Consider the following 25,481-nt stretch of genomic DNA (forward strand, 5'->3'; position numbering starts at 1 on the left):
GGACTGCAACTCTCGCGGTATTTCCTCGTTAGAGTCGTTCGCGTGCCTATTCTCTGCCGCCGCCGAGACCCCGTCGGGAACGGTTTTGCTCGCGAGCTTCTTCTGAGGTGCGGGCGCCCCGGGGGGCGGCGGTGAGTGAGGTGCCGCGGTCTGGGATCCTCGCCACTCTGGTGAGTTCCTCCGAAGCCCGGCAGCTCCGCTCTCCCCGTTCCCTTTGCCAAGGCTATCTTGCCCCCCAAAACTGCCAGGCGGGCTCAGGCCTTGCCCCACGGGGAGCCAGGTAGCTATGGGAGGCTTCCGGGGTCGCGTGACTGATCCACGTGCTGCTGCCACAGGCGCGGTTTTGTAGGAATTAAAAAGACGGGGTTTGGGGGCGCCGTGCCTTCGTATTACATTGATAAAATCCGCGAGGAAAAAGAGAGGTTAACTGTGCACCCATTTTATCTTGGGGGGGGGCGATGATTTTTTACTTCTCATTCACATGGCTTCACACCATATGCCCTCTGAGTGCCAGTTCAACTCAACAGCCACTTCAGTACACTAAGTGCCTCTTTTGTGCCTCTATCCCTGTGCCCATTGCTACAGAACCCCCGGGCTGCACCCCGAGGTGGTGGAGGAGACACCTTGGTACCTGATCTTTTGTGCCTTTGGAAAGTGAACTGTGCCGCTTGATTCAGTTTTCTAAGGAAAGTTAATATGTTCATTACCGAACAACTCAGTAAGCCCTGAGGGAATCACTGAATTATAGAGCAGTAATTGATGCTTATAGTTATGAACCTGACACATGAGAGAAGAGTGTAGAAGTAACATTTTTTAACCCAGAGCACCATATTTTACTAGAGTTACAAGTGCTCAGGGTTTTAATGGATGAAGCAGTAGATCCTGACTGCTAGATCAGTGTTTCAAACTGTATAAGAGGGTGAATAGATTGCTTCTGTCTGTGAAGTATTAATGAAGTCACAGAAGAGAAAGCATGTGGTCTAGGTTTTGAAGAAAAGATGCTGAAAAACATTCTAGGCAAAAAGACACCCAGCTAATGCTTGGGGAAGAGTATTGGAGAGAGGTCCAATTTGTTGAGACTTTAGCATGTGTGAGAGTAATGGAAGATTAGGGACCATTGACCCAGAAGTAGTAGAGTCAGAATGAACTTAGGGCTTCTAATGCCAAACCTATTGCTTTTCCACTGTACTTTGTATCATCCTATGCCATGGTCTGTAGCCATATATTATCATTAGGAGAATAGTTCTTTTTAACAGATAGGTTTTTGTAGAAGATGTCAGTCATTCAACAAGAATTTTATCAAGCACTGTCATGCACTGGGCTGACTATAGAAAATGCAAAAAAAAGGCAAGAGTTTAGCCCTGGCCTTGATGTGTGAAGGGTGAATTAGAATCAAGGAGTCAGTTTAAGAGATTTTCATTAGTATAGGAAAAAGGTCATGAGGGCTGTAGGAGCAGAGAGAAGAGATTGTATATAAAATTAGTTGTAGATATAGAATCAAAAAGATTTAGCTGAATAGGATCTGAATAGGAAAGATATCTCCAAGTTTGAAAACTTGACTGATGGCAGGATATTGCCCTCAACAGAAATAGGTAAATTAGGAAGAGGGTTTTAGGGAGAAGAGAATGAGTTTTCTTTTAGAAATTTTGAGTTCGAGGTGTCTATGGGACATTGTGGTGGAGTAGATGAGAATTGAACTGAGTCTTGAAGAAATCCAGAGACACTGAGAGGCAGTAATGAAGAGGAAAAATATTGCAGCCCCAGGGAACCACCAGTGAAAAGGCACAAAAACAGGAAATGAAGTGCAGTGTGTGCTGAACACCAAGCAGCCAATGCAGTTGGATCAAAAGTGGAAAAAGATTGGAAAGAGCTTTAAATGCTGGAGAAGACTTTATATTTGCTCTTGGAAGTAATTGGAAATCACAAGTTGGACTTCGAGAACATTGAACATTGCCTTAGCAACCAAATACAAGATGGATTGGAAAGGAGAGAGATTTGAGACCAAAAGACCAACTAGAAAGTTATTTCAGTAGTCCACAGGAAAGGTTGTAGGCTTGAGTGCCTGGGAAAATGAAGGTATCCTTCACAGCAAAAGAGAATTTCCAAAAAAGGGAGGATTAGGCAGGAAAAGAGATTATAAATTCTGTTTTAGACTACTCCCTGGGTTTTCATAACTGCTCAATCCTGGTTCTCTACTCATATCTTGCTTTATAAGTTCCATAGTTCTTTCTTTCCTACCATCCTCCAAAACCTGAGAATAACCCAGGATTCTGCCTTAGGTCATCTCCTTACCTGCCTCTGTACTCTTGGTTATCTCACAACTCTAGGATTAAATTACCATCTATATTGATGACTCAATTCTATGTTTCCAACTCTATTGTCTTTTGAGCTCTCATTCTACATCACTGGTAGACATTTTTACTTCTATAGCCATAGGTGTCTCAACCTCAAATGTCCAAAACAATTCTCTTTTCCTCTAAATGTACCCTTTCTTCCAACTTTCATTTTTCTGTCAAGGATACCACCATTCATTTTTGTCATCCATTTTTGCAATCTTGGGTGTTCTTCATTCTTCACTTTTGTTTGCCTCTTCTTGCCTCTTGTCCCCCATGTTCAGTCAGTTACCAGAATTTATTGATTCTTTATCCTCAGTCTGTCTCATTCATTTCCTTTTCACTCATATCACACTACCTGAATTAAATTGGTTGAAAAGGTGCCATTAATTCAAAATGTGCTATTTATTTGATTTTGCAAGGTTTTCCTTATAATTGAAAAGGAGAATCAATCAAGTTCTCCCATTCTTGTATTTGTTGGCAAACACCCTTCAAATAAGTGATTATGTAGTACACATACTAAGAAGGGGAAAAGGAAGAACCCTACCCAGAAGACTTAATACCCAAATAAGAATTATGGATGGATATTCTTTATAGTTGATGGAGACTATGGGATATGCTGCCAGTCATAAATCCTTTGTGGAACATATGCAGGTCAACTTGCTTAAGATGACCTCAACTTTTTCCTTTTATACAGAAAAAGTCGTATTTTGGTTTATGATAAATATATTCCTTTGAATTCTAGGGATCTGTAAATAGTGAGGAAGCAAGATGTTAACTGTTACCTGGATTCCCAGATCTATCAATGCTTAGAGATCTTGGAACATTGCCTTTAGTTGAAAGGGAGGAGAGGGTCTTGACTCATCCTATGATTTCCTGCCTTTGAATTTGTACTTAAAAGATAAGAGACTATACTTTATGGTCTTGGCTAGACTCTGAATTTCTGATTTAACTTAGCTCTTCTGAGCCATAAAGTCTTGAGATCATAAAGCATATTATAGATACGTTGAACAAGTTAATGCTCAGTATATACTAGAAGGAAATGGCAAACTACCCCATTATCTTTTCCAAGAAAACTCCAAATAGGGTTATGAAGAGTTAGACACAACAACATTAGGGGCCCTTTGTTCAATACTTTATATCCTAGTATATTTTTTCCTCTGTGAATTGGGTCATCAATTGCCCAGGGCTAGAATAGCTCCTGGGAAGTTAAGTGGCACAGTGGATAGAATTTGGGAGCTAGAGTCAGGAAGACTTATCTTTCACAGTTCAAATCTGGCCTGAGACTGTGTAATCCTAAGTAAGTAACATAACTGTTTGCCTCAATTTCCTCATCTGTAAAATGAACTGGAGAAAGAAATGGCAAACCACTGTAATCTTTTCCAAGAAAAGCCTGTGAAGATGGGATTAACTCCCCTGCCCATTTTTTAGATTTAATCACCAGAAGCAATATACACCCCACTTATCCTTAAGTGGGGGAGGTCTGTGACCCATGGGTGGAACTAGGTGACAAATCAGAACCCACTGACTTCCCCCTGGGCAATCTCAAGCAAAGCTTTAGCTGTAATTGGTCCAAGTAAAATGGAAGGGAAGCACAGGAAGTGACGAAAAGGAATGCTTTTTAAAAATGCCAAGAACTTGTGATCAGGTCTTTTGCCTTCAACTGGCTCTTGGAGGAACTCTGGCCGAGTACTGCTTCTATTAGGACTACCACCTGGGTGAGTGAGAAAGACTTGACTCCTTTCCTTGGCTTTTCTAGAGGCACTAGCCTCTTGGAGGAGGCCTCCTGGCTTGAAGCATTAACCTCTATGCCCCCTTTGCTGGGACCTCTGAAGCCCTGCCTGGTTTGGAGAGGGCAGGAGTAATTATCTTCACTCTATCTTATTTCCTTACTTTTACTCTTTCTCATTTTGTAAAAAATTACCATAAAAAATCATTTGGAATTAAGTACTAATTCCTGGCAACCATACTCTTAATGATTTAGTCCAACCCTTTAGTTTTAAACCCCCTACAATTTTCCCACTTACAACCCCAAATAGGGTTACAAAAGGTTGGACATAATTGAAAAATAACAAACATTTTTGCCTCTCAGGCAACTTTGTCCCATCCAGACTAGCTTTATATTTTCCTCACATGGCAGTCTCTCTCCAGTCTCCCTGTGTGTATCTTTACATTCTCTTTCCCTCCTACCTAGAATGCATTCCTTCATTTCTACTAGAGGACCTCCATTTGCCTTTCAGTCTCTCCAGTGCCCACTCCTTCAAGAAGGCCTATCTTGATTTCCCCCAATTCTGCTCCATCCTCTTCATTTAGTATTTCTTTTATGTAATCAATCAATAAATATTTAACACCCCCTGTGTGCTAGGCACTGTGCTAAGGAAACAATAAAAGGGAAGGTAAAAAATGGCTCTCAAGGAGCTCAAAGTAATTAGGTTGAATACATGCAAACAACTCTGTACAAACAAGCTATATATAGGATAAACTGGAACTATTCAATAGAGAAAAGGTCCTAGTATTAAGGGGGTTTGAGAAACAAATATCCTGTATTTGTGAACATGTATCCCATCTCCTTTTCATCCTCAGGGATTTTCACTTCTGTATTTGTATCCCCTTGATACTTGAGTAAGTCCCTAATCTTTGATTGAAGCCCTATGGTTAGAAATGAGGGCAGTATTCAGAGTTTAATGAGAGGACTTCTCACCTAGAGGGCTAGGTGGACATTCAGGTTAGAATTTAAAAATATTTACCAGAAAATTAAATCTAACAGCTGGGTCAGTCCTTTCCAATTGATGTAAGAATTTCTTTATAGTTTGAGGTGAGGAGAGGAAAAATGTATAAAAGGGGAGGGCAGTTGGCTAGAAGAAAAGAATAATATCAGGTAAAAAACCCTCTCATATTTCACACCTACTTCAAGGGAATCCTAGTCTCTTTTTGCTTTAGATCTACAAATTAAGAGCTTCAGGAGAACCTTCTAGGTGCCCATTCTATAGTCAAAATCAAGCTAGTTCAAACTCATTAGGGGACAAATAAGAAACTGTTAGCCCAAGGGGACAGATCAGATCTACTGAAGTCTCTTAAGGTCTCTTCTGAGCAGGTCTCTTCTCCAAGAAAAAGGCTTTCCTCTGCTCTATAAGGCGTTTAGCTTCCTAGCTTACTTGGCATCAATCAGACAGAGCAATGTATTACTACCTCTTTTCTTTTCTCTTCTAGTGTGAGAACATTCTGACTGATTTTCAGAAGAGAAATTACAGATGTTTAGCCCAGAGAAAAGAAAAAATGGAGGGCCATAAATAATTAGTCTTCAAATATTTTAAGGGCCATCATGTAGAAGAAAGGGAAACATTAGGCAGGAATTGCCTAAATTAATTTAAATTTGGTGAAAGGAAACAATTCTCAACCATTAGACCAATTTATTCAAAGGTAGAACAGATCCTTCAAAAGGAAAAGGAGTTCTCATTATTGGAAATATTTAAGCAAAGTCTGAATGATCACTTGTAACTGATATTAAAAGATGGGTTTTTTTTGTTGTTCATATAGAGATTGAATTAGATTATCAATGAGGTCCCGTCTTTCTCTGAATTTCTGTTTCCCTCTTATAACAGTAATGTTATCTTTTTTAAGGTATATCTCCATGAATAACTTAAATGACCCTCCACATTGGAATATCCGGCCTAATTCGAGGGCAGAGGGTGGTGATGGAAGCAGATGGAATTATGCTCTTCTGGTTCCCATGCTGGGATTAGCTGCTTTTCGTAAGTTATGTTTCATAGTTTGGGGATTTTCTGGGCTAAACGTTTGGTGCACTGCTTCAGAAAGAATTTAATTTTTTGAGCTTTTTTAAAAATTTAAGTTTTTGAGCTACTAATTGGTCCAAAAATGTAAAAATGAGTGACATTGATGGGGAAGACAAATACCTAGACCTTGAATACTTAGATTTAATAATTGGGAAATCTAATCTTTGCCAACCTAATTAAAGACTAGCTGCTTTGTGATTATTTCCTAATTACCCTATTCCCGACTGAAGTATAAAGACAAAAACAAAACAAAGGTTCTTATGTTCTATTGTAAGGAAAAACATACAGAAATACAAAACATACATAGGATTGTTCCCAAAGGGAAGGCCTTAGCAACTAGAGGAATCAGAATTTAATCTAAATTCTCTGGAGACTGTATCTTCTATGTATTTAAATCATTTTCAAAAAGCAAGTCAGAGAAATAAGCAAAACCAGAAGAATATTGTACACAGTAACTGAAGCATGGAATGATCAAATGTAATTGACTTTGCTACTAAAAGGAATGATATGATCTAGGATAATGCTGAGAGACTTATGAGAAGGAATACTATCCATCTAAAGAGAGAACTATGGGAGTAGAAATCCAGAAGACATGATTTATCCCTTGTTTATATGGGTACATGATTTGGGTTTTGATTTTAAAAGATTATTCTATTACAAAAATGAATAATATGAAAATGGGATTTGAGTGATAACCCAGTGAAATTGCTTTGACAAAGCCAGGAGGGAAGAGGGGAGAGAGATAGCAAGAATCATGTTACCATGGAAAAAAATTAAAAATAAAAAGCAGGTCAGAGAAAGAAAAGGCACCAGCCACATGTGGCCAATTTTTCCTTCACAAGCCTCTTCCCCTAGCCAGCACTTGCCTGCGCTGGGAATGTTCTAGGTTCTTTCCCCGAGCCAGCATTCATCCATACGAGGAGTATATCAGGCTTCTCCTAGTCAAAAGAGCCATACTTCCAAGTCAACCTTAGGGTACCAAGAAAAAGGGTACAGGCTAGTGTTAATTTTTCACAGAATAGACCTATTAAGGGCATAGCACTTGGGTTGTACTTTGAAGGGTTCTGTGAGGCAAAGGAGAAGAGGGAATATATTCCCAGGAGTAGGGCTAGCCTTTGCAAAGACTCAGACAGAAGATAGGCTGTAGTAGAGACACTGGAAATGCCTGAGCAGTATTCCTTAGGTCATGAGAAATCAACTTGGAACTCAGGTTCTTTCATTTTAAACCACTATTCTTTACTGTTATTCTTATTATGATAATTTATGTTTCTGCAGAAATAACAGTAAAGCCAGCAATTGGTAGAATTATTCCCTCTTGTCCTATTTATAAAAGGGAGAAATGAAAGGAAATTTGTGCTTTACACAGAGTAGGCACTTAAATGTTCTGCTAGAATTTGTGGCTCTAGAGTCACAGAACTTAGGTCCAAATCCTGCCTCTGATAATTAACTACCTGGGTGATGTTAGGCAAATCAATTAACCCCGTTGGGCCTCAGCATTTTCATCTGTAAAATGAGGTGGTTGGACTGGATGATCTCTGAAGTCTCTTAGCTCTAGATCTAGATTATCATCTGGCCCTATGAGATACTCTCTTCAGCGTACAAAAAAGCATCCAGAACTTTGATTTGGCCTCAGTGGCCACAGCAGGGCTGGGAATTCATGAAGAGAAGTGAATACTTATCTGTTTTAAGATCATGCTCTTCAGTAGCAGGCAGAGAGCCCAGTTTGCATTGCATGTAAAATACTCATTCTGTAATGCAAATCCCCCTTTTCAGCTTTTTGTTGAAATATCCTGTTATTTTTTTTGACATTTTTGCCTTTTTTTTTTAACTTTTAGGTTGGATTTGGTCTAGAGAGTCTCAGAAAGAAATAGAAAAGGAAAGACAAGCATATTACCAGAAAACAGTTGCTTTCCAGCAGGATCTTGAAGCTAAATACCATGATATTATCTCAGAAAACCGTCGTGCAGTGGCTCATTTGTCTTTGGAGCTTGAAAAGGAACATAATAGAACAACTAGCTATCGTGAAGCCCTCATTTCTCAGAGTCGAAAATTAGTAGAAGAAAGGAAACTTCTGGAACAAGAACGGGCACAGGTAATGCAAGAAAAGCAGCAGCTACAACCCTTGAAAAGTGTATATCAATACTACTTAGACAAGGAAGAAAATTGGCATAAAAAGGCTACCCATTTGCTGAGAGAATTTGAAGAAGCACTTATAGAACGACAGAATATCTACTGTAGTCTGGTTCTTCCTCGAACCCGGCGCCTGGAAATTGAGAAAAGGTTGTTGGTTCAAGCATCCATCGATCCAGTTGCTTCTGACCTAGAGATGGTATCTGGTTTAACAGATATATTTAAGCATGACACATATTGTGGAGATATGTGGAATTCCAACAAACGCCAAAATGGAAGACTCATGTGGCTCTATCTCAAATACTGGGAATTAATTGTTGAATTGAAAAAGTTTCAGAAAGTGGAGAAATCCATATTAGAAAATTAAGAAAAGCATGGAAAATAATAAAAAAAAAAAAACTTCTTTTTAGTAGAATAATACAGACTGGCATTCTGGAGTTCTGGTTTTCCCAAAATCTTTTCTTTTTTTTTTTTTACTTTAAGTAATTAGCTACTTGGATTAGAGATTCTTGGTAAGTAGAAATAGATGATTGATTAGAAAGATGATTTTTGACAGAGCTGAGCTTTAATTCAGAAGAAAGAATCCTGAAGAGGATGATGGGAAAAGAAATTTCCCAGAGGCTCTTGGGAAGGACAGTTGGTTAATGGTTCACTTGAATTTTCCTTGTTGAGGAAAGGTGTCTAAGGAGGTGGCTCTAAGCGTTTGGGAAGAGATTAATGATATCTAGTTTGGAAAATCTCTAAAACTCCTGATCTAAACAGAAAAGTAGCTATGTAGTTCTCTGGAATTTCCACCAAGGGGCACTAAAGAGCAACTTGGAGGAAGACAGTCTTGTGTAATAGCTATCAGATAAAATCTTTGGCTGGAGGGAGAGCAGATTCTGGATTTCTAAATTATATTTAAGAAGATAATTAAATAGATTACTTTAGTGAGATAGTTATTACATATTTTAGATAGATTAAGGAGTTCAGTGTAGGCCTGGTTTCAGGCAGAAGACACTCCTTGCAGAGTTTTAGTTGGGGTTTTTTGGTTCAGTTAGAAATTTTAGATTAGGGAATATCTCCAGGAAATTTCTTCAACTACTGGTCCAACCAAATTCTCAACTTCCAAGTCCAGCCATACTCCAGCTGTCATCAACTGAATATCTTTAAACCTGATAACTATTGATACAATAACTAATCAATACCAGGGTTCATATTCCCCATAACAGGTGGTGAGCCAAAAGTACAAAAGAACCTAAAAATACAGACAAGAATTTAAAAAGACTCTACAGAGAGTTTTCCCCTCAGCTTTCACCACAAGGGGAACTGCAGAGCAATCTTTCTGCCATCAGACAAGAAGCTTGGTCAGTTAGACAAAGGGACAGAATTTTAGGGACAGATTACAACTGAATATGTGGTTCAGCATCAGCAACATGAATATGAGGAATATAACCCAAATTTTTACCAGGAAGATACCAGGGTATGTAAAGGAAATTTACTGTGCCTTAGCCTACTAGGTATTTTACAATGGATCCCACTAGGTGGTTGTGGCATATTAGGAGGGTTTATGATTAGGATGTGTGTTTATTACATCCTAAATATAATTACAATACTAAAGACAAAACTACTAAGGGATAAAAAGGGGATATGAAAATAGATTACCTGGAAATTTGTAATGAGATATAGACAATACAGAAGGGCACTAAACTAGAACAGGAGACCATAGAATTAAATGATGATGTGGGAAGTTACTTTCCCTTATGCCAGGTTCCAGTACTCACCCAAGAAAATCAACTTATTAATGTCAAGCACCAGAAAAGGGTTTACCCAAGCCGATATTGAAAGTTTTCGGAAGAATATCCCCTCATTTGAAGAGAAACCAGTAGCTGTGATTAAGAAATTTGAAAAGATCATCACACAAGTGTTCAGGCAGAATGGGAGATACTTCCCCAATAACATTAGGTATAACAGAAACAACTTCAGGGGAAACAGGCAATGTATACAATGGATTTAGATACGGTTCATACCAAGACAGATGGAATGCTTTTCCAAAAGCATTTAGTTATGACTACCAAGATATTACCAAGGAAATAACCAGGTTGAAGAAATGCAGACATTTCAAGAATGGGGCCTCTCCAAAGGGTTGTTGGTGGCAACACCCTAAAGCAAGATTCTCAAAGGGGTACACATGTAAGTCAGTTATGAAGGTTTTCTAGGGGAGGTAGAGCTGAAAATACTGAAAAATGGTACAATAGAAAAAAGTAATGATTTAGGGAGTAAAGGACAGGAAGATAGAATATAGGTTTCCTGATCCTGAGGTTATGACTCCCATTATCCCAGTCCACTCACCACCTAGAAGCACTGAACCCCATGTTACCCAAAAAGTGGGAAATAGTATGATTGACAGTCTCTAAATCTGTTTTAAAGAACTTACCTGATGCACAATGTGGTACTGTGGGATCAGTGAAAGTTAATAGGGATTTTAGGGACACCCCTCAAAGTGAAGAAGCTACCACCCAGGATAGTTTCCCTGGGCCTCTTGAGTGGAGCATTCATTTTTGTTAATGCCCAACTCCCCTGCAAATCTTAAAAAGATGGAAAATGGGAAAACTCATATTGACTATGAGTGGAGTAATTCCAGACTGTCATTCTGGGGTCCTGGTTTTCCCCAAATCTTTTTTTTTTTCCATTGCTGCTGTTACCATATATACTGCCATTAAAAAAGAATGTCCAGCTCTAGATTAGCTGGCATGCTTCAAAGGCTCTCAACTTTTTAAAATTGTATCAGTGTACCTTTCCCTACCCTAAGAGGTAGTCAACAGAGGTAACATCTTTATTGTACTTGGCTTGCTGTTAAAGATTCTCTGAAGCTTCTTCAAGGCAGTTGATATTTTAAATGACACAATTACTTTGTCCTACCACCAGATTAAGCTTTGGGAAAGAATTATAAATGGTTAGTGCAAAAGTGAAGTCTTGCCTTAGCTTTTACTATAAGTAACTAGTCTGTTTTTAGCATTCCCTTAAAAATTAGTTTCCCTTGAACCATAATCTCATATAGCGTATTTTTCCCTGAAAATGGAATTGAAAAATTGTCAGATTATGTACAGAATGGTACTGTGGTTGATAATGGAAAGTAGTGCTACTTGTCGTAATAACACAACTATATCGTGTTACTTGAACTCAGTGTTTCCTGTATCCAAATTTATGCACTATTAAATGAGATTTGGCTTGTTTGTATTATGCAGATTTTAGTTATGTCATTAATGATATGTTAACATGAATTAGTAGCATGAATGATCAAAAAGTAGTCTGTTAAGAATATTAAATATCCATAAATGTAGAGCACTTTACAATTTAAGAGGCATTCTTCTCATTTATGTGTAAAATCCCTGCAATAACTCCATGAAGTCATTATTATATATATATATATATATATATATAAGGAAACAGACCCTGAAAGCCTGTTGAATTTCAGAGAATGGCTAGTAAATGGCAAACTAGAGACCTATTTAGAACTCTTTCACTCTAGCACATTTCCTATCCAATATGAAGCTTTATTTAAATTCATATTTAGGGTAACATTTCCCTGAAGAGCAAGAGGACTATCAACAAAATGACTTGGTTTGACTTGATATTCTTTCTTGGTGGTTTTTTTTTTCTTAAGCATCAAAATAAAATTGAACCATTATCAGTTTCTTCTGATAACATTAGAAGAGCATACATCAATGTGAGCACACGTGGAAAGAAATATCAATATGAAAATTTTGTACTATGCACATTTCTAGTATAGTATATAGAATGTTGGGTAACATCTAAGTCAGATTTGCTTTAGAAAATAATAGCTTTTCAAATCCCTTAGTGCTTTTTATTTCCCTGGGTGCTTATTATCTCACTTGTCTATGTTAGATCACTTTACTATTCTATATACTATCACTATACTATAAGGTCAAGTATGAGCATGCTATCTTTATGGCTCAAGAAGTTTGACTTTCTTTGTTCCCTAAAATTTTGTATCATTCTCTAGTTAGTAGTTCTAATGATTGGCCATTTAGCCTTAAGCCAATTAGATCCCAGAATCTTTGAGTTGGAAAATACCCTAGAATCTAGTTCATCTTACCAGTTTGTTCTCACTCTTTGTCTCTTTAGTAAAAGAAACAGTCATATTTCAGTTTTTTACATCATTAAGATGATTCAGAGTGACTAATTTTTCACTCTTTTCCTTCAATTACTCCCTTCTCAATCTAGCTGATGTATGTTCATGAAATATAAACTAATTTAGACATGATCTCATGTAAAAACAAATTAAGAAAAAGCTAATTAGGAATTAGTAAGATTGATTCTTCTACAAAAATACAGTACAGTAGTGTCTTCCAGAGTTGGGTAGAGGTAACTTGGATTTTCCTTGTTCCCACAACCCTCTATTAGCATGAATAATTGAGAATTGTCATTATTTTGCTGATTCTTCCTCAAAAGAATTTCTATAATGAAATGTCTATAATAAAAGTGAAAAGTATAAGATATGAACACTCAGTGAAAACAAAAATAATGGTGGACCCAATACTACTCTTGCAGTCTGCAAAACAATGGCTATATAAAGGCTATACATTAAAATTTAGTGAATTTGATGCTGAGAGTTGTGATGATGATTAATGAAGTAGGGAGTCTCTCTTTAGCAACTCCAGGGGGAAATTGGAGTCAGGAGGAGCTCAGGATTTTTGAGATGGAAGTACTGCTGCCATGTTATACATACACAGGGTGATAAATTATCAAAGTGAACAGGGAAAATAACCTTTAATGGGGGTGGGAAAGAGGGAACTAGATATGGGGTAAATTATATACATACAGGGTGATGATTTATTTCTTTGTGGTTCAGACTTTTCTAACTTTCCTATTGTGACAATACCAATTTCAGAAGGTTTTTCTGATGTAAAATGGGTGAGTGCTTGTTATTTGGAAAAAAAATAAAACAAGTTGATAAATCTAGAGTTCTAGAATTTTTCTTTACTAAATAACATTTTTACCCTTGAATTGTTTTTTCTAAATTTCTTATCATTTAGGAGTGGTAAATACAGTGTTCCAGTGAAAATTCCATTGTAGTGAAAAACTGCAAATATACCCTGTGATGTCACATAGGGTAGAAGAAAATATGATATTTGTTAGTCCTAAAACAACTTGTATTTTTCTAATTAGAGAAGTGTGGCTAATTAAAATGTGTGTCAGTTATCTTCATTCTGCAGTTTTCTTTGTTGTTTGCTTTTTAAAATTTGATTTGTTTTGTATTAAGATAACCAACTGAAAATCAAGTTAAAGGGAACAGTGTTTTCCCAGCTTTATGCAAATACTTTGACACTGCTTTAGTCTTTGAAATGTACATCTATAATAAATGCTTCCTGAATCTGCTTTCTCCTCACCCTTATTCAGTTTCTCATTACTTCTTACCTGGATTATCATAGTAATTTCCTAATTGAACTCTCTGCCTCCTGGTTCAAAAATCTCCTGAGCAGCCATGGTTTACACCTGTACTTCCCTTAGCTACTGACAGGCTTAGACCTTCCTTGGATCACACCATCACACAAAACAGTGCCAACTACATGAGTTTGAACTCTGACATTCCTCTCTGATCATAATCCCCTTTCTCTCCCTACCTCCTAAGCATAGTTTAGCTTCTCTGTTATTTATTCTGGTCCTTCCATCCTTTTTCTCACAAATCTATTATCTAGGCCTCTTCGTTTTCTTTTGGCCCTATGGAAAACTAGTTCAGCTGTGCATGTCCACTCTTAAATAGTTTTTCTACTCATTCCACTGTGTAAAAGTAGATGTTCAAAAGTTCATTGACTCCTCTGACACTTCCTAGCTATGTGACCCTGGACAAGTAATTTAACTCATATTGCCTAGCCCTTACTGCTCTTTTGCCTTAGAACCAATACACAGTATTGATTCTCAGACCAAAGGTAAGGGTTTGTCAACATGAAATCTGGACACTTCAATTTGACCCCTGCCCTTTGAAAAACCCCAGTACTGGGCATACCTGTTTTGGGTTGAATTATAGACCTTAAACTGAGGACCCTGGTGTGGATGGGGGTCTGTGGACAAGCTTCTCCCATTGTATTAAAGTCCTCTCTCAGGAAGCCCAGTTCTTTATGTGACCCTTCCCTTTATAACTACTGTGGTTGACGGCTCCCTGATACCCCTGAGGCTGGCTGCTTGTAGTTTGTCTATGCAGGCTTGCCATACCAAGTTCTCCAACAGGTATAAAAGACCCCCAAGTTCTGACCCTCTTTGGAGTTTTCATATAGTGCAGTGTCACCCCCGGGGTAATGTCCCCAGAGTCCCAGGGTGTAGACCCTGGACTCTTAGTAAAGGGCCAAATATTGGACTTAACCCTTTTCTGATTAAAGACTTGGTTTTTCTTACTACTTTGGTAGTTCTGTGTTATTTCGAAGTTAACAGGTTTTAAAAAGAAGTTCATTGGTTGGGACAGGGCACTACTAGACCTGAAATCAGGAAAACCTGAATTTACTAGCAGCGTGCTGCTAGGTTAGTCACTTAAGTTCTCTACTTCAGTTCCCTTATCTGTAAAATGGGGATAACAACACCTGCTTCTCGGGATTGCTATGAGAATAAAATGAGGCAATATTTATAAAGCTCTTTATAAACCTTAAAGCACTACATAAATACTAGTTATTCACTTTCACTAGAGCTTCTTTAAAAAATACACACACACACATATATATATATACATACATACACAGTAATCCTTCACCTATTGTGGGAGTTACATCCAGAGACCCTCAGGATAAATGAAAATCCACAAAATAGAGGTGTCATACTTATTTTATTATTATGGGCACAGTGTGGGAGAGCAAACAGACCACTCAGCCACTGTCACTGAGCCAATCAGTACGAAGGACACAGAACACAGCACTATGGTTGGTTGTCTTTTATTCCATCAGCCAATAGTGTGCCACATACAATCTCATGTTGGCAAACTTGTGTAAGTGGTAATGGCATACTGCATTTCCATTGTGTACAGTATAGTATCCATCCACAAAATCCTGCGATAATAGCGAAAACTCCACAATACAGAATTAGATTAAAAAAAAAACCCATAGTAAGGTGAAGCTGTGATAAATGAACTGTAATATAGCAAACAACGACTGTATAGATATATATATAATCTGTATATATGTATATATATATATATAAGCAGTATATATATGTGTGTGTGTATATATATATGTATATATATAAATTCAACATTTATTTTCCCTCCCCAGCCCCACTAGAGAACAACAAAAAATTCTTGAAAATAATACATGTAGTAAGGAAAACAAATTTCATAGTGATTACATAAAAATACCTCAATCTGTATATACAGTCACCTCCCTGTAAGAAGATGGGTAACATTCTTCATTTTGTCTGCTGTTATGGTTGATTAATTATATAAGAGTTCTTCAAGAGCAATCAAGACAGTGAGAGGAATGAAGGCATGTAAGAATTTTGATGTTTGTTTTTTGGTAATTTCAGTTATATTTGACTTTTCACAACCCCTTTGGGGTTTTCTTAGCAAAGTTATTGGAGTGATTTGTCTTCATTTCTTTCTTTTTTCTTTCTTTAATTTTACGGATAAAGAAACTGAGGGAAATAGGGTTAAGTGACTTGCTGAGCATCTGAGACAAAATTTGAACTCATGAAGATGTCCTTTTGATTCTAAGCCCACTGCTCTAACCTCTGCACCATCTAGTTGTCCTATGTAAGAATTAGTTGAAGGAAATGGGGATGTTTGGTTTGTAGAAGAAGAGAAATAGTGGAGACCTTTAATTATTTGAAGTACAGGTATCCTTTCCACATTGCATCTTTCCCCATCATGGTTCAGTAGATTATGGATCGACAAAAGAAATTAATTGGGAATTTGGGGAGAGTTTTGCAGAAACCCCAGACAACACACAGAGACCAGTAGACAACACAGAAAAAGTTTAGAAGCTCAGAAATGCATAAAATATATGTATAATATTGTATAATATCAAACATATCTTTTAATACCATATGCACAATTTCTTTTTAAAAGTTAAAATAAGTAAAAAGTTTGTTTGTGAAAAGAGCGTGAAAGCAAGAAGATGATATACAAAGGTTAGAAGTGTAGAGATATGTTTAAGTTTAGTAACTCATTGAAAAAAAATCCAAACTTCTCTCATACAAAGGGAGAACCAAAAAATTTTATACACATTTTCCAGATTGCGGGATACTCAATCCCTAACTATCATGATGTAGAAGATGTACCTTTATCAGAAAGCTGGTTTATTTGGTCTTGTCTTGCTTAGCCCCAGAGAACATAATCAGGAATGAGTGGAAGCTGCCGATGGGCAGATTCTATCTGATAAAAGGGAAAGCTTACTTACTAATGACTTAAGTTAACCAAATGTTGATGAGCTACTGTAAGACTTGGGGCTTTTACTATCACTGGATAACTTCATGTTCATAATCTATTCAGATATTTGTTTGATTAATTAACTAGAAAGTTTCATTTGAATTCAGGAATTCTGTGATTTTCAAATTTTTAATCTCTCATATTGCCTCCATAAGACCCCAGATTCCTTTCCTCTATGAAACCCTACTTAGTGCCAAGAAATGTTGTAGAAGCAGGGAAGGGAGAGTAGACAAATTCTAGCCCAGATTGGAGCTTCTGCTTCAATTGTCCAGTGTTGGCAATGATTTGGGAGAAAATTAGTTGAGCTTAGCACTGTGTAGTGGATATAGAGAGGGGGCCTTGAAAGCCAGTAGGCTTGGGGTTTAACACCTGCCTCTGGTTCACACTGGCTCAGTGACCCTCAAAAGGAACCCAGACTTTAAGAGCTTTTCGAGGCAACTTTCTAAAACTATATAAGTTCCAGAGAAGGTTCTGATTTGAATTGGTTCTGGGAGTTTCCTTACTTGGGAATTTCCTGTACCCATGAAATCACAGATTCAGGGCCCTAACTTTCAGGCAGAGGGAATTGCTAGATGATCTCCCAAGACACCTCTTGTCTTCTTAGAAATCTAGTTATTGGTTTCTCTTTTACATTGGGTTGGCCTTACTAGAGTGAGTTTAATTCTGAGTGCCAAGAATGCCTTTTCATAGCCAGGAGACCACCTACCTTTGTAGGCTTCTGATGCCTTACTCCATGCCTTCCCAGCCCCGTCAATCCCTTCAATCAATGCTGACCCTCCATCTCTAGATTCTAAGCATTTTCACTGGCTGTCCTCCATACTCCTTTTCCTTTTCATTTCTGCCTTGTGGCTTCTTTCAAGTCCCAGCAAAAATCACATCTTCTACAGGAAGCCATTCTGATCCCCTTTTATACTAATGTCTTCCCTTTGTTAATTATCTTCAATTTGTCCCATATACATCTTATTTAAACATAGTTGCCTGCAAGTTCCTTGAGAAGAAGGTTTTATTTTTACTTTGCATTCCTAATGATTTGCACAATAGCTGGCACATAGTAGGCACTGTTATAGGTAAAGTTAAATGTGCATGAGCATGCAGACTGAGAGCAAAGTGCAGTGTTCTGGAATTCTGGGTAGAGCAGCTGGTGTTGGAGAGAGACAGTTAAGCCTAGGGCTGTGGCTTTTTCCTCTGGGTGGACCTGAGGAGAATTAGCTTTTTTCCTGTGGTATTTGACTGCTTGTTCTTCACATTCTACCTGCTGTTTGGATTATCCTGTACCTGTTGGCCTTTGACACCTGAGTTCCTGTACTGCTCTTGTGACAACTAATAGCTGATCATGAGATCATCATTGGGCCCTGTCAGATTTGCACATAGACACTTACCCTCATATTATCAAAGGAGGGTTTAGTTTTAGCTTAGTTAAGTATAGTAATGTGTGTGTGTGTGTGTGTGTGTGTGTGAAGAGTAGGAAAACCCCTCAGAAATAATCTCTGGAGAGATTTGTAGATCTGGGGAGATGTAGATATTTATTATTAGAGTAAAGTATTTACAAATCCCTTCTAACCTATCCTTATTATATTAAGCACCTGTTATTTATAATATAGGGTTCTGTGTGTATATCTCATCTCAGGGTCTGGCTCTGCCTTCACTGGGCTTGGGTAGCCTTCCCAAACCAGATTACTCTTCTAATACTGGTCTAAATTAACATCTAATCCCATCCCCCCAAACCCAACAATTATTTCAGCACTAAATTCATTGACTCATTGAACTGACTTATTTCAGATTATGTCCCTTGTGTCCCAATATCCTTCTCTATGCACTTTCGGTGGAAATAAGGAATAGCCCACTAGTTAGGTTAACTCGATTAATAGTAAAGTCTCCAATTATTATAAAATGGAACTATTAAAAGCTGAAAATGCAAAGGAGGCATATAAGCATGAAATGTGGGTTAAGCTTTCAGTATCAGACACTATGATCATCCACTATTGATGGTCATGGAATCTAAAAAGAAATGTTTTTTAACTCTTACCTTCTGTTTTAGAATCAGTATTATATATTGGTTCCAAGGCAGAAGAACAGAAAGAGCTAGGAAAAAGAGTTACAGTTAAGTGATTTGCCCAGGGTCACATAGCTAGTTAAGTGTCTGAGACTGGATTTGAATGCAGGACCTCCCATTTCTAGGGCTGGCTCCATCCACTGAGCAACCTAGCTGCCCCAGATCATGGAATCTTAAAGTAGGAAGGGGCCCTCCATAGAAATCCAGTTCAACCTGCATTCTTGCATTGGGCAGGAATCTCCTTCATAACAGACCGGACAAATGTGGACTCATCCTCTGCTTGATTGATTCCAGTTATGGAGATCTTAGCTATTTCACAAAGCAGCCCATTTAAGTGTTGGATAGCATTACTTATTAGAAAGTTTTTCCTTATATCAAAACAAAATCTTCCTAATTTCCCTTTTACATTTGCCTTTAAAACTGGGCATTTTCCAGAAACGAAGAATAAGACTGAATTGTCCTTTCAAAAAAGGTGGCAATGTGGGAATGGTCACACATATGCTTGCCACAGAGCTCTGCAGTAACACCACCATCCACACAAATCATCATTATCCATTTTGTAGGAATGGAGGGAAATGAAAAGCAGAGATAGAATACCCAGGAAGAGAGATGAGGGAGAAACGGAATGCACAGAGGGGATGCTGGGAGAGTTTTCAACTGACAAGGGAGAGATTCTCCTGAACCCTGGAAGAGAGAGAAGGTGTATCCTGAACTCTGGTGTGAAATCGGTATCATCTAATAGCCTGAAGTGTCCCAAAGTGATTGCTGTGACTCTGATATAAAATCAGTCATCTCAGAGATCTTCCTGGGAACCTTGGAAATCAGACAAGACTATGGAGATTGACCCAAACAGGATTTTATCCTAGGAGGGTGGGCTGTGTGCCTGACCAGAAGTTTCAGCTATCTCTATTACTTCTCTAGACTCAACTGTTTACTTAGGTGCTTAGGTATGTTATATTTTAGATTAGGAGAAGAATTCCTAGTAGGACTGATCCCTGCTGCTGGCCACAGCTGAGGACTTAAGATCAATTTGGAGGAAATAATTTAGGGATACCCTGATAACCTTTTCCCCATACCTTTCCCTAAACTTGTCTTAGTAATAAACCACTGTTGTTGTATCTAATACACAGTCAGATAAGTCTTTGAAATATTTCAGAGAAGTGAAAGGGTGTTCTAGGGTGTCAGTTCTAAGAGACTTCAGTTAAGTAAAAGGTTCGGGCAAATCTCTTCATTTCTCTTGCCTTGGTTTCCCCAGTTATGAGGACCAAAACATGCAGAGCCAGAAAAGACCTTAGAAATCATCTAATCCAACTTCCTTAATTTGCAATTGAGGAAACCAAGACCCAAAAAAATTAAAGGATCTTCTCAATATTGGGTCAGAGAGCTGGGGTTTGAACCCAGGTTTTCCGACCTGAAATCCAGTATTTTTTCCTCCCATATCACACTGAAGAAGCTGGTTTATGGAGAGCTTCAAGGTTTCTTCTAATTCTAATGTAGTCCAGCTCCTATAACTTATTAAAAAAAAAAGTTGACCAAAAAAAATCTAAGACTAAAATATTCCTGCATTTTCTTGTCTTTGCAACGTTGATAGAACACCAATTCTGGAGTCGGGAGTCTTGGGTTAAAATCCTAGCCCCTACAGGCACTGCTTGTGTGATCCTGAGCATGTCACTTAGCCTCTCTGAGACTCAGTTCCTTACCTGTAAAAATGAAGGAGCTGGATGAAATAAATGGCTCCTCTAGTCCCTTCCAACTTGACAAATGTTTGCAAACTAATTTTTTGACTCTGATCGCCACCTCGTGGTCAAAATAATTGTTCTCTTAATTGGGTGAGTTTTTCAGAGAAAAATCCCACAGGACTTTTTTGGGAATGATTTCAGTACCTGTAGTGTACTGGAGGGAGGGGACATTTGCAAGAGATCTTTCTGAGGTAACATTGGAGTTCTTGGTAATTATTGGATGTAGGGAGTGACAAGATTTCCTAAGCTTTCTCATCTGTCTGCTCTACTGTTCAGTGGCCTTCTTGGGGAAGACTTTATACAGCTTTGACTGGAAAGGATAATAGCATGAACACATTTGGAAGACAAATGTTATGTTAGGTGAGAAAAGGTTTGAAAAAAATAGAACTAAAGTGATATGAACCAAGGCTCTGTCCAGGGCTCTGCTGACATTGGTGCCAGTTTAATGCATACACTTAGCAAGAATGTTGAGGAAAAATAGGAATCTGCCATTGTTCATAAGCCCCAGTTGTGACACACTAATAGCAGCTTCCTCCCCATCCCACTCACCTGAATCTATCTTAATTACTTCTTGTTTTATGAATTACAAAATTAATTTGGGAACCCACTTTGAGTTGCTTGCTCGAGCTTGTCTCTTGTGTGGGGTTTCTCAATCGATACTTACGACACTGAGAATTAATAATTGAGACAATTAGTGATTGCTATAGCAAAGCACCGGATCCCCAGACCTCAGTTGCATAGAATCTTATAGATGAGCTGGCCTAACCCTTACCTGAAACATGAATGCTTTTCTGGCCATACAAAAATAATTATACATACAAATGAATTTTCAGGACCTCAGGCATTTTTCATTCCGAATTTATACTAAAATGAAGGGGGAAAAGCACATGATGTCAAAGCATATTTATGATTTATTTTCAGGCAGGTTATATTCACCATGCAGACCTTGTTACAAACTGAATCTTTGTGATACGAGTTTATGGAAGTGTCATACCATTTTGTTTTCATCTGATGACAATATACCCTCCCTGTTAAGTTTAGTGATCTAAATAAAATACCATGAACACATTTCGCTTGACCTCAGAAGACTAATCTCCATATGCAGAAGATACTACAAAATCTAAGCAGCTGTAACAAATAATTGAACTAGGAAATGGTGGTGGTGATGATGCATGCTATTGGTGAATGGGTTGGGTATTCATGAAACTCGTGTAGTCACTCTGTTACTAAACTGCTATAGAGTTGAGGACTTCTCAAATGAACCTTAGAAATACTCAGAGGAAAGAGATTTTCTGAAGCTCTAAAACTCAGTTAAGTTCTCAAACTCTAATATGTGTTTCTCAAATATCAGTTGTGGATCCCTCAACTAATTACAAGTGTTGGAGCATACCATTATCAGTCAGAAGAATTACAGGATCTCAGAGGGGAAAGGCATCTCAGAGGCAATCTGGTCCAACCCATCCTTGACCTATCCATGAACCCCCTCTAGAACATCCCTGAGATCTGGTTATCTGTTCTTGATGACTTTCCATGAGGGGAATCTGCTCTCTCTTCCCCTCCCCCAACAAGGTAGCTGATTCCAGTATCAGATGATTCTAATTATGGGGTAGTTGTCCTTTAAATTGAGTTGAATCTACCTTTTTATGGCTTCTCTTTGGACTACTGATTCCATTCCCGCTTCTTGTTGCTGCAAAAATAAAACAAATAACAAAAGAAATACCACCACTGTTTTGTAAGAGAACAGTGAGGGGCAGAGATAGTAGATTATCAATTTACATCAGAAATAAAAGTATAAACTCTATCTTATTGTACTGCAAAAGACACACTTATGAAACATTTATAGGACTTGCAGACCATCTACAGATCCTATCTTGAGATCCAGTTCCATAAAGAATTTGTTGATCAGAATGGAAGTCTGGTTTGCTTTTCTCATCTTTCCTCTTTCTATTCTTTAGCTTAGTTTGTTAGCTTAGTGACCAATTCACTTGCTCTTTGTATTTTCTTGTAACTCCATCACCCTAATTTTTTATCACTGGTTTCCTTCTCCCCTCATCTCATCACACCCCTTATTGGCTTGGTATCTGCAACAATTGCCATCCCTCCTCCAAACACCTACTTCCTTTCCCCATGGCTATAGTGTGATCTTTTCTCACACCCAGCACCAAGGAAGTTTGCTTTGTTTGTGCCAGTCCTCCAGAGCAGGTTGACTGACTGTAACATCTTTTCTTCAGAATTTATTGGACTGTGATGGAACTTCTCTGAAGATCTCAGGAATTTTCCCTTCTTCCTTTTAACTTGCACTCAGACTCTCAGAACAGACACGTTAAGAGTAAAACAACAGCATTCAGATGTGTTTAGAGTGTGAACTCCAAGAAGGCAGGAACAGTACTAGGCATTCTGCTTTAGCCCAGTACCATACATAAACAGGTATGTAATGAATGCTTGAAGCTGCTGGTGGTCGTGATGCTGGTGGTCATGATAATGATAATGATGTCTCATCTTGGTTCCATCCCCAACCCAGGACTGATCTCCATAGGGACAAGGAAAGTTGATGCAAGAGCATCTCACTATGATGTGATTTCATGGACTTTCCTTAAGATGCTTAATTCATTTTTTTTAGCGCTGTGGTAAAGTTTTCTAAGGCATCTCTGAAAGACTGAAGCAAGAAGGCTCCAAGCTCATTGCTTGTTTCTTGAATATCTGGATCATAGCTTCCATAGAGGGGTGTGGAAGCCTTGATGTCTTCTCGATTGGCCTGAAGTAGGATTGTATGAAGTTCTTCTGTAATCTTCTCATATTTCTGGTGATCAAATTTGGGGAGAGTGGCATCATCCAATGGGTAGTTGACACCCTCTGGATAGCAGTCCCTTGGCACTGGGAACTCAATGGATTTCATCTTGGGAAGCTGACAGAAAACATTGAACAGACATTTCAGTGCTTGTGAGGAAAGTGGGTTTCCAAGAAATTTGAAGGCTTGCAGTTTCCGGCATGGAGTCAAGCCCACAATCATCATGTTAAGGTTTCTGTCTTCAATGTTGCATTCTTCCAAGATCAGGACCTTCAGGGTACAGGAGGCTTGGCTGAGCAATTTAAAGAAGGTCGATGGGTAGAGGTTGACCACATTGTGTCCACTGAGGTCCAGCACCTCAAGATGAGAAGCATGGAGGCAATTTGCTAAGTAGGCCATATCTGCATAGTTCAGGGAGCAATTAGACAGGTCCAGGGTTCTCAGGGGAGTTCTCAAGGGACTGCAATGAAAAATACAAAGGAGAGTGATTGAGAGAAATAATCTAAAAAAGAAATCTACTTCTAAAAGCTTGAGGGTGACACTTGGTCATTTGATGACCTCTACAGCTGTCATCATGCAACATTTCTGGTGGAAGAATTCAGCTTGTAAGACAAAAAGTTATTCCCCTTTGGAATAAAATCCAAAGCATTCTCGACCTGGAAAAGCTTCAGAGGCAAATTCTCAGTGTCTCTCTACCTTCTCCATATTCCATCTTTTGGGGTGTTGTGACTACATGTGAGGAAAAGAATATTGAGGTCCATTATGGCTCACAATATGCATATTAGGAGTTTTGATGCTTCTTACTGAATGCTACAATTCTGGGCATGAAAATAGTTGAGTTCCAAATCTAGTAAGATAGAGGTAGGAGAAGGGAGGCAATAAAAGAGGCTGGTATTTGGAAAGACCTTTGTCCTTATAGGACAAATAAACCTTTCTAAGTTCATGAAAAGACTCTCTTGAATAAAAAAAATGCATGAATCATGAGTGGGAAATGAAAACATAGTGAAAGGGGATGGACTTGTGAGTGTACCCTCTGGAAAGGAAACTCCTCCTACCAATGCAGGACATCTTCTCTACAATTTACAGTTTCAGAGAATAGAACTATGGTTTCAACTCAGAAACAGAGGCCACTGAACTATGCATAAAGATCCCTATGGGCTGCATATGGAATTAGAAAATCACAAATGCTTACATATTTCTTTTTTATTAACATATCAACATATTAAAATTGGATAGGGTCTACATTTTAACGTGTTTGGGCTACACTTGGGAGTGTCATGAACTGCACAAATCCTGACAGGTTCAATGACTTGAGAGGTTCAAGGTCAGAATGTATCACAGGCAGAATTTGAACTCCTAATCTTCTTAGTTTTGAGGCCACGTCTCTACTTATTATGCCTCTCTACCCCTCTAGAGAATGGAAAGTTATACAAAATGTTCATAAATCTCCAAGTTAGAAACCCTTTGGAGGTCATCTAGTTTAAGCCCTAAACTAAATCATGCATTCCCTCTACAATAGCCCCTATATTTGGTCATCTAACCTCTCCTGGAAGACCTCCAATCTCGGAGATCCCACCAATTCCCAGGGGACCCATTCTGTTTTGGAGTAATTCTGATTGGTAGTAAGTTCTTCTCAATGTAATGCTGTAATTTATCTCTGAAATTTTTTCTTATTTCTTCTAGCATTACTTTGTAGCACCAAGAAAAACAAGATTAATTCCTCTTCCAGGTGATAGCTCTTTAAATACTTGAAGATACCAATAATGTTTAGTCTTCTTTGGGCTAACCATTTCTCATCTGGCAAGCTTCTTTTCCCCTCATTATCTTGGTGGCTCTCTGGATATTACTATTCACCAATATCCTTCTTAAAATGTGGTGCCCAAATCAGAATCTAGCATTCCTGATGTGTTCTAACTAGAACAGAATACAACATGACTGTAATCTCCGTCCTTCTAGGTGTGTCTTTTTTTCTGATATCTCCCAAGATCATACATGTCTTTTTTTTGACAGTCCATTTGGTTAATTTCAATAAGCTTGCAATTCACAAAAAGCCTCAGTTGTTTTTATTCATATGAACATTTATTTACCCTATCTGATAATTGGCATACATTTTTTTTTTGGACACAAAATTAGGACTCGGCATTTATTCCTATTACATTTCATCTTACTCATTTCAGCCGCAATATTCTAACCTATCATCATCTTGGATATCAGTTTTGTCATCTAGTATATTA

The 25,481-nt window shown here is 38.2% G+C and overlaps 2 protein-coding genes across 5 annotated transcripts in view; one reads left to right on the forward strand and one right to left on the reverse strand.

Moving 5' to 3' along the window:
- CCDC127 (coiled-coil domain containing 127) lies at window positions 1–13,655 on the forward strand. Of its 4 annotated transcripts, none has more exons than XM_007486757.3 (3): window positions 1–107; window positions 5,955–6,085; window positions 7,963–13,468. In XM_007486757.3, the coding sequence occupies exons 2-3, from the start codon at window positions 5,965–5,967 to the stop codon at window positions 8,622–8,624; spliced, it is 783 nt and encodes a 260-aa protein (XP_007486819.1). In that variant the 5' UTR covers window positions 1–107; window positions 5,955–5,964; the 3' UTR covers window positions 8,625–13,468. The 4 variants fall into 4 exon arrangements, with proteins under 4 accessions (XP_007486819.1, XP_007486818.1, XP_007486820.1 ...); XM_007486756.3 differs by having other exon boundaries at window positions 34–170; window positions 7,963–13,655; XM_007486758.3 differs by lacking the exon at window positions 1–107 and adding an exon at window positions 166–280.
- The window catches only part of LRRC14B (leucine rich repeat containing 14B), a 23,025-nt gene continuing 9,637 nt past the window's right edge, over window positions 12,094–25,481 (reverse strand). The window contains exon 2 of the mRNA XM_001368400.4: window positions 12,094–23,707. Within this exon, the coding sequence (XP_001368437.1) occupies window positions 23,062–23,707 (646 nt within the window). The 3' untranslated portion in view covers window positions 12,094–23,061. The remainder of the gene's footprint in view (window positions 23,708–25,481) is intronic.

The sequence above is a fragment of the Monodelphis domestica genome, chromosome 3 (genome assembly GCF_027887165.1).
Source record: "Monodelphis domestica isolate mMonDom1 chromosome 3, mMonDom1.pri, whole genome shotgun sequence".
Taxonomy (NCBI): Eukaryota; Metazoa; Chordata; class Mammalia; order Didelphimorphia; family Didelphidae; genus Monodelphis; species Monodelphis domestica.

Excerpts from the sequence above, each read along its gene's own strand:
- CCDC127 (XM_007486757.3), top strand. The coding sequence starts at position 5,965 with ATGAATAACTTAAATGACCCTCCACATTGGAATATCCGGCCTAATTCG. Across the intron at positions 6,086-7,962 it reads GCTGGGATTAGCTGCTTTTC|GTTGGATTTGGTCTAGAGAG; the intron begins GTAAGTTATGTT and ends TTTAACTTTTAG.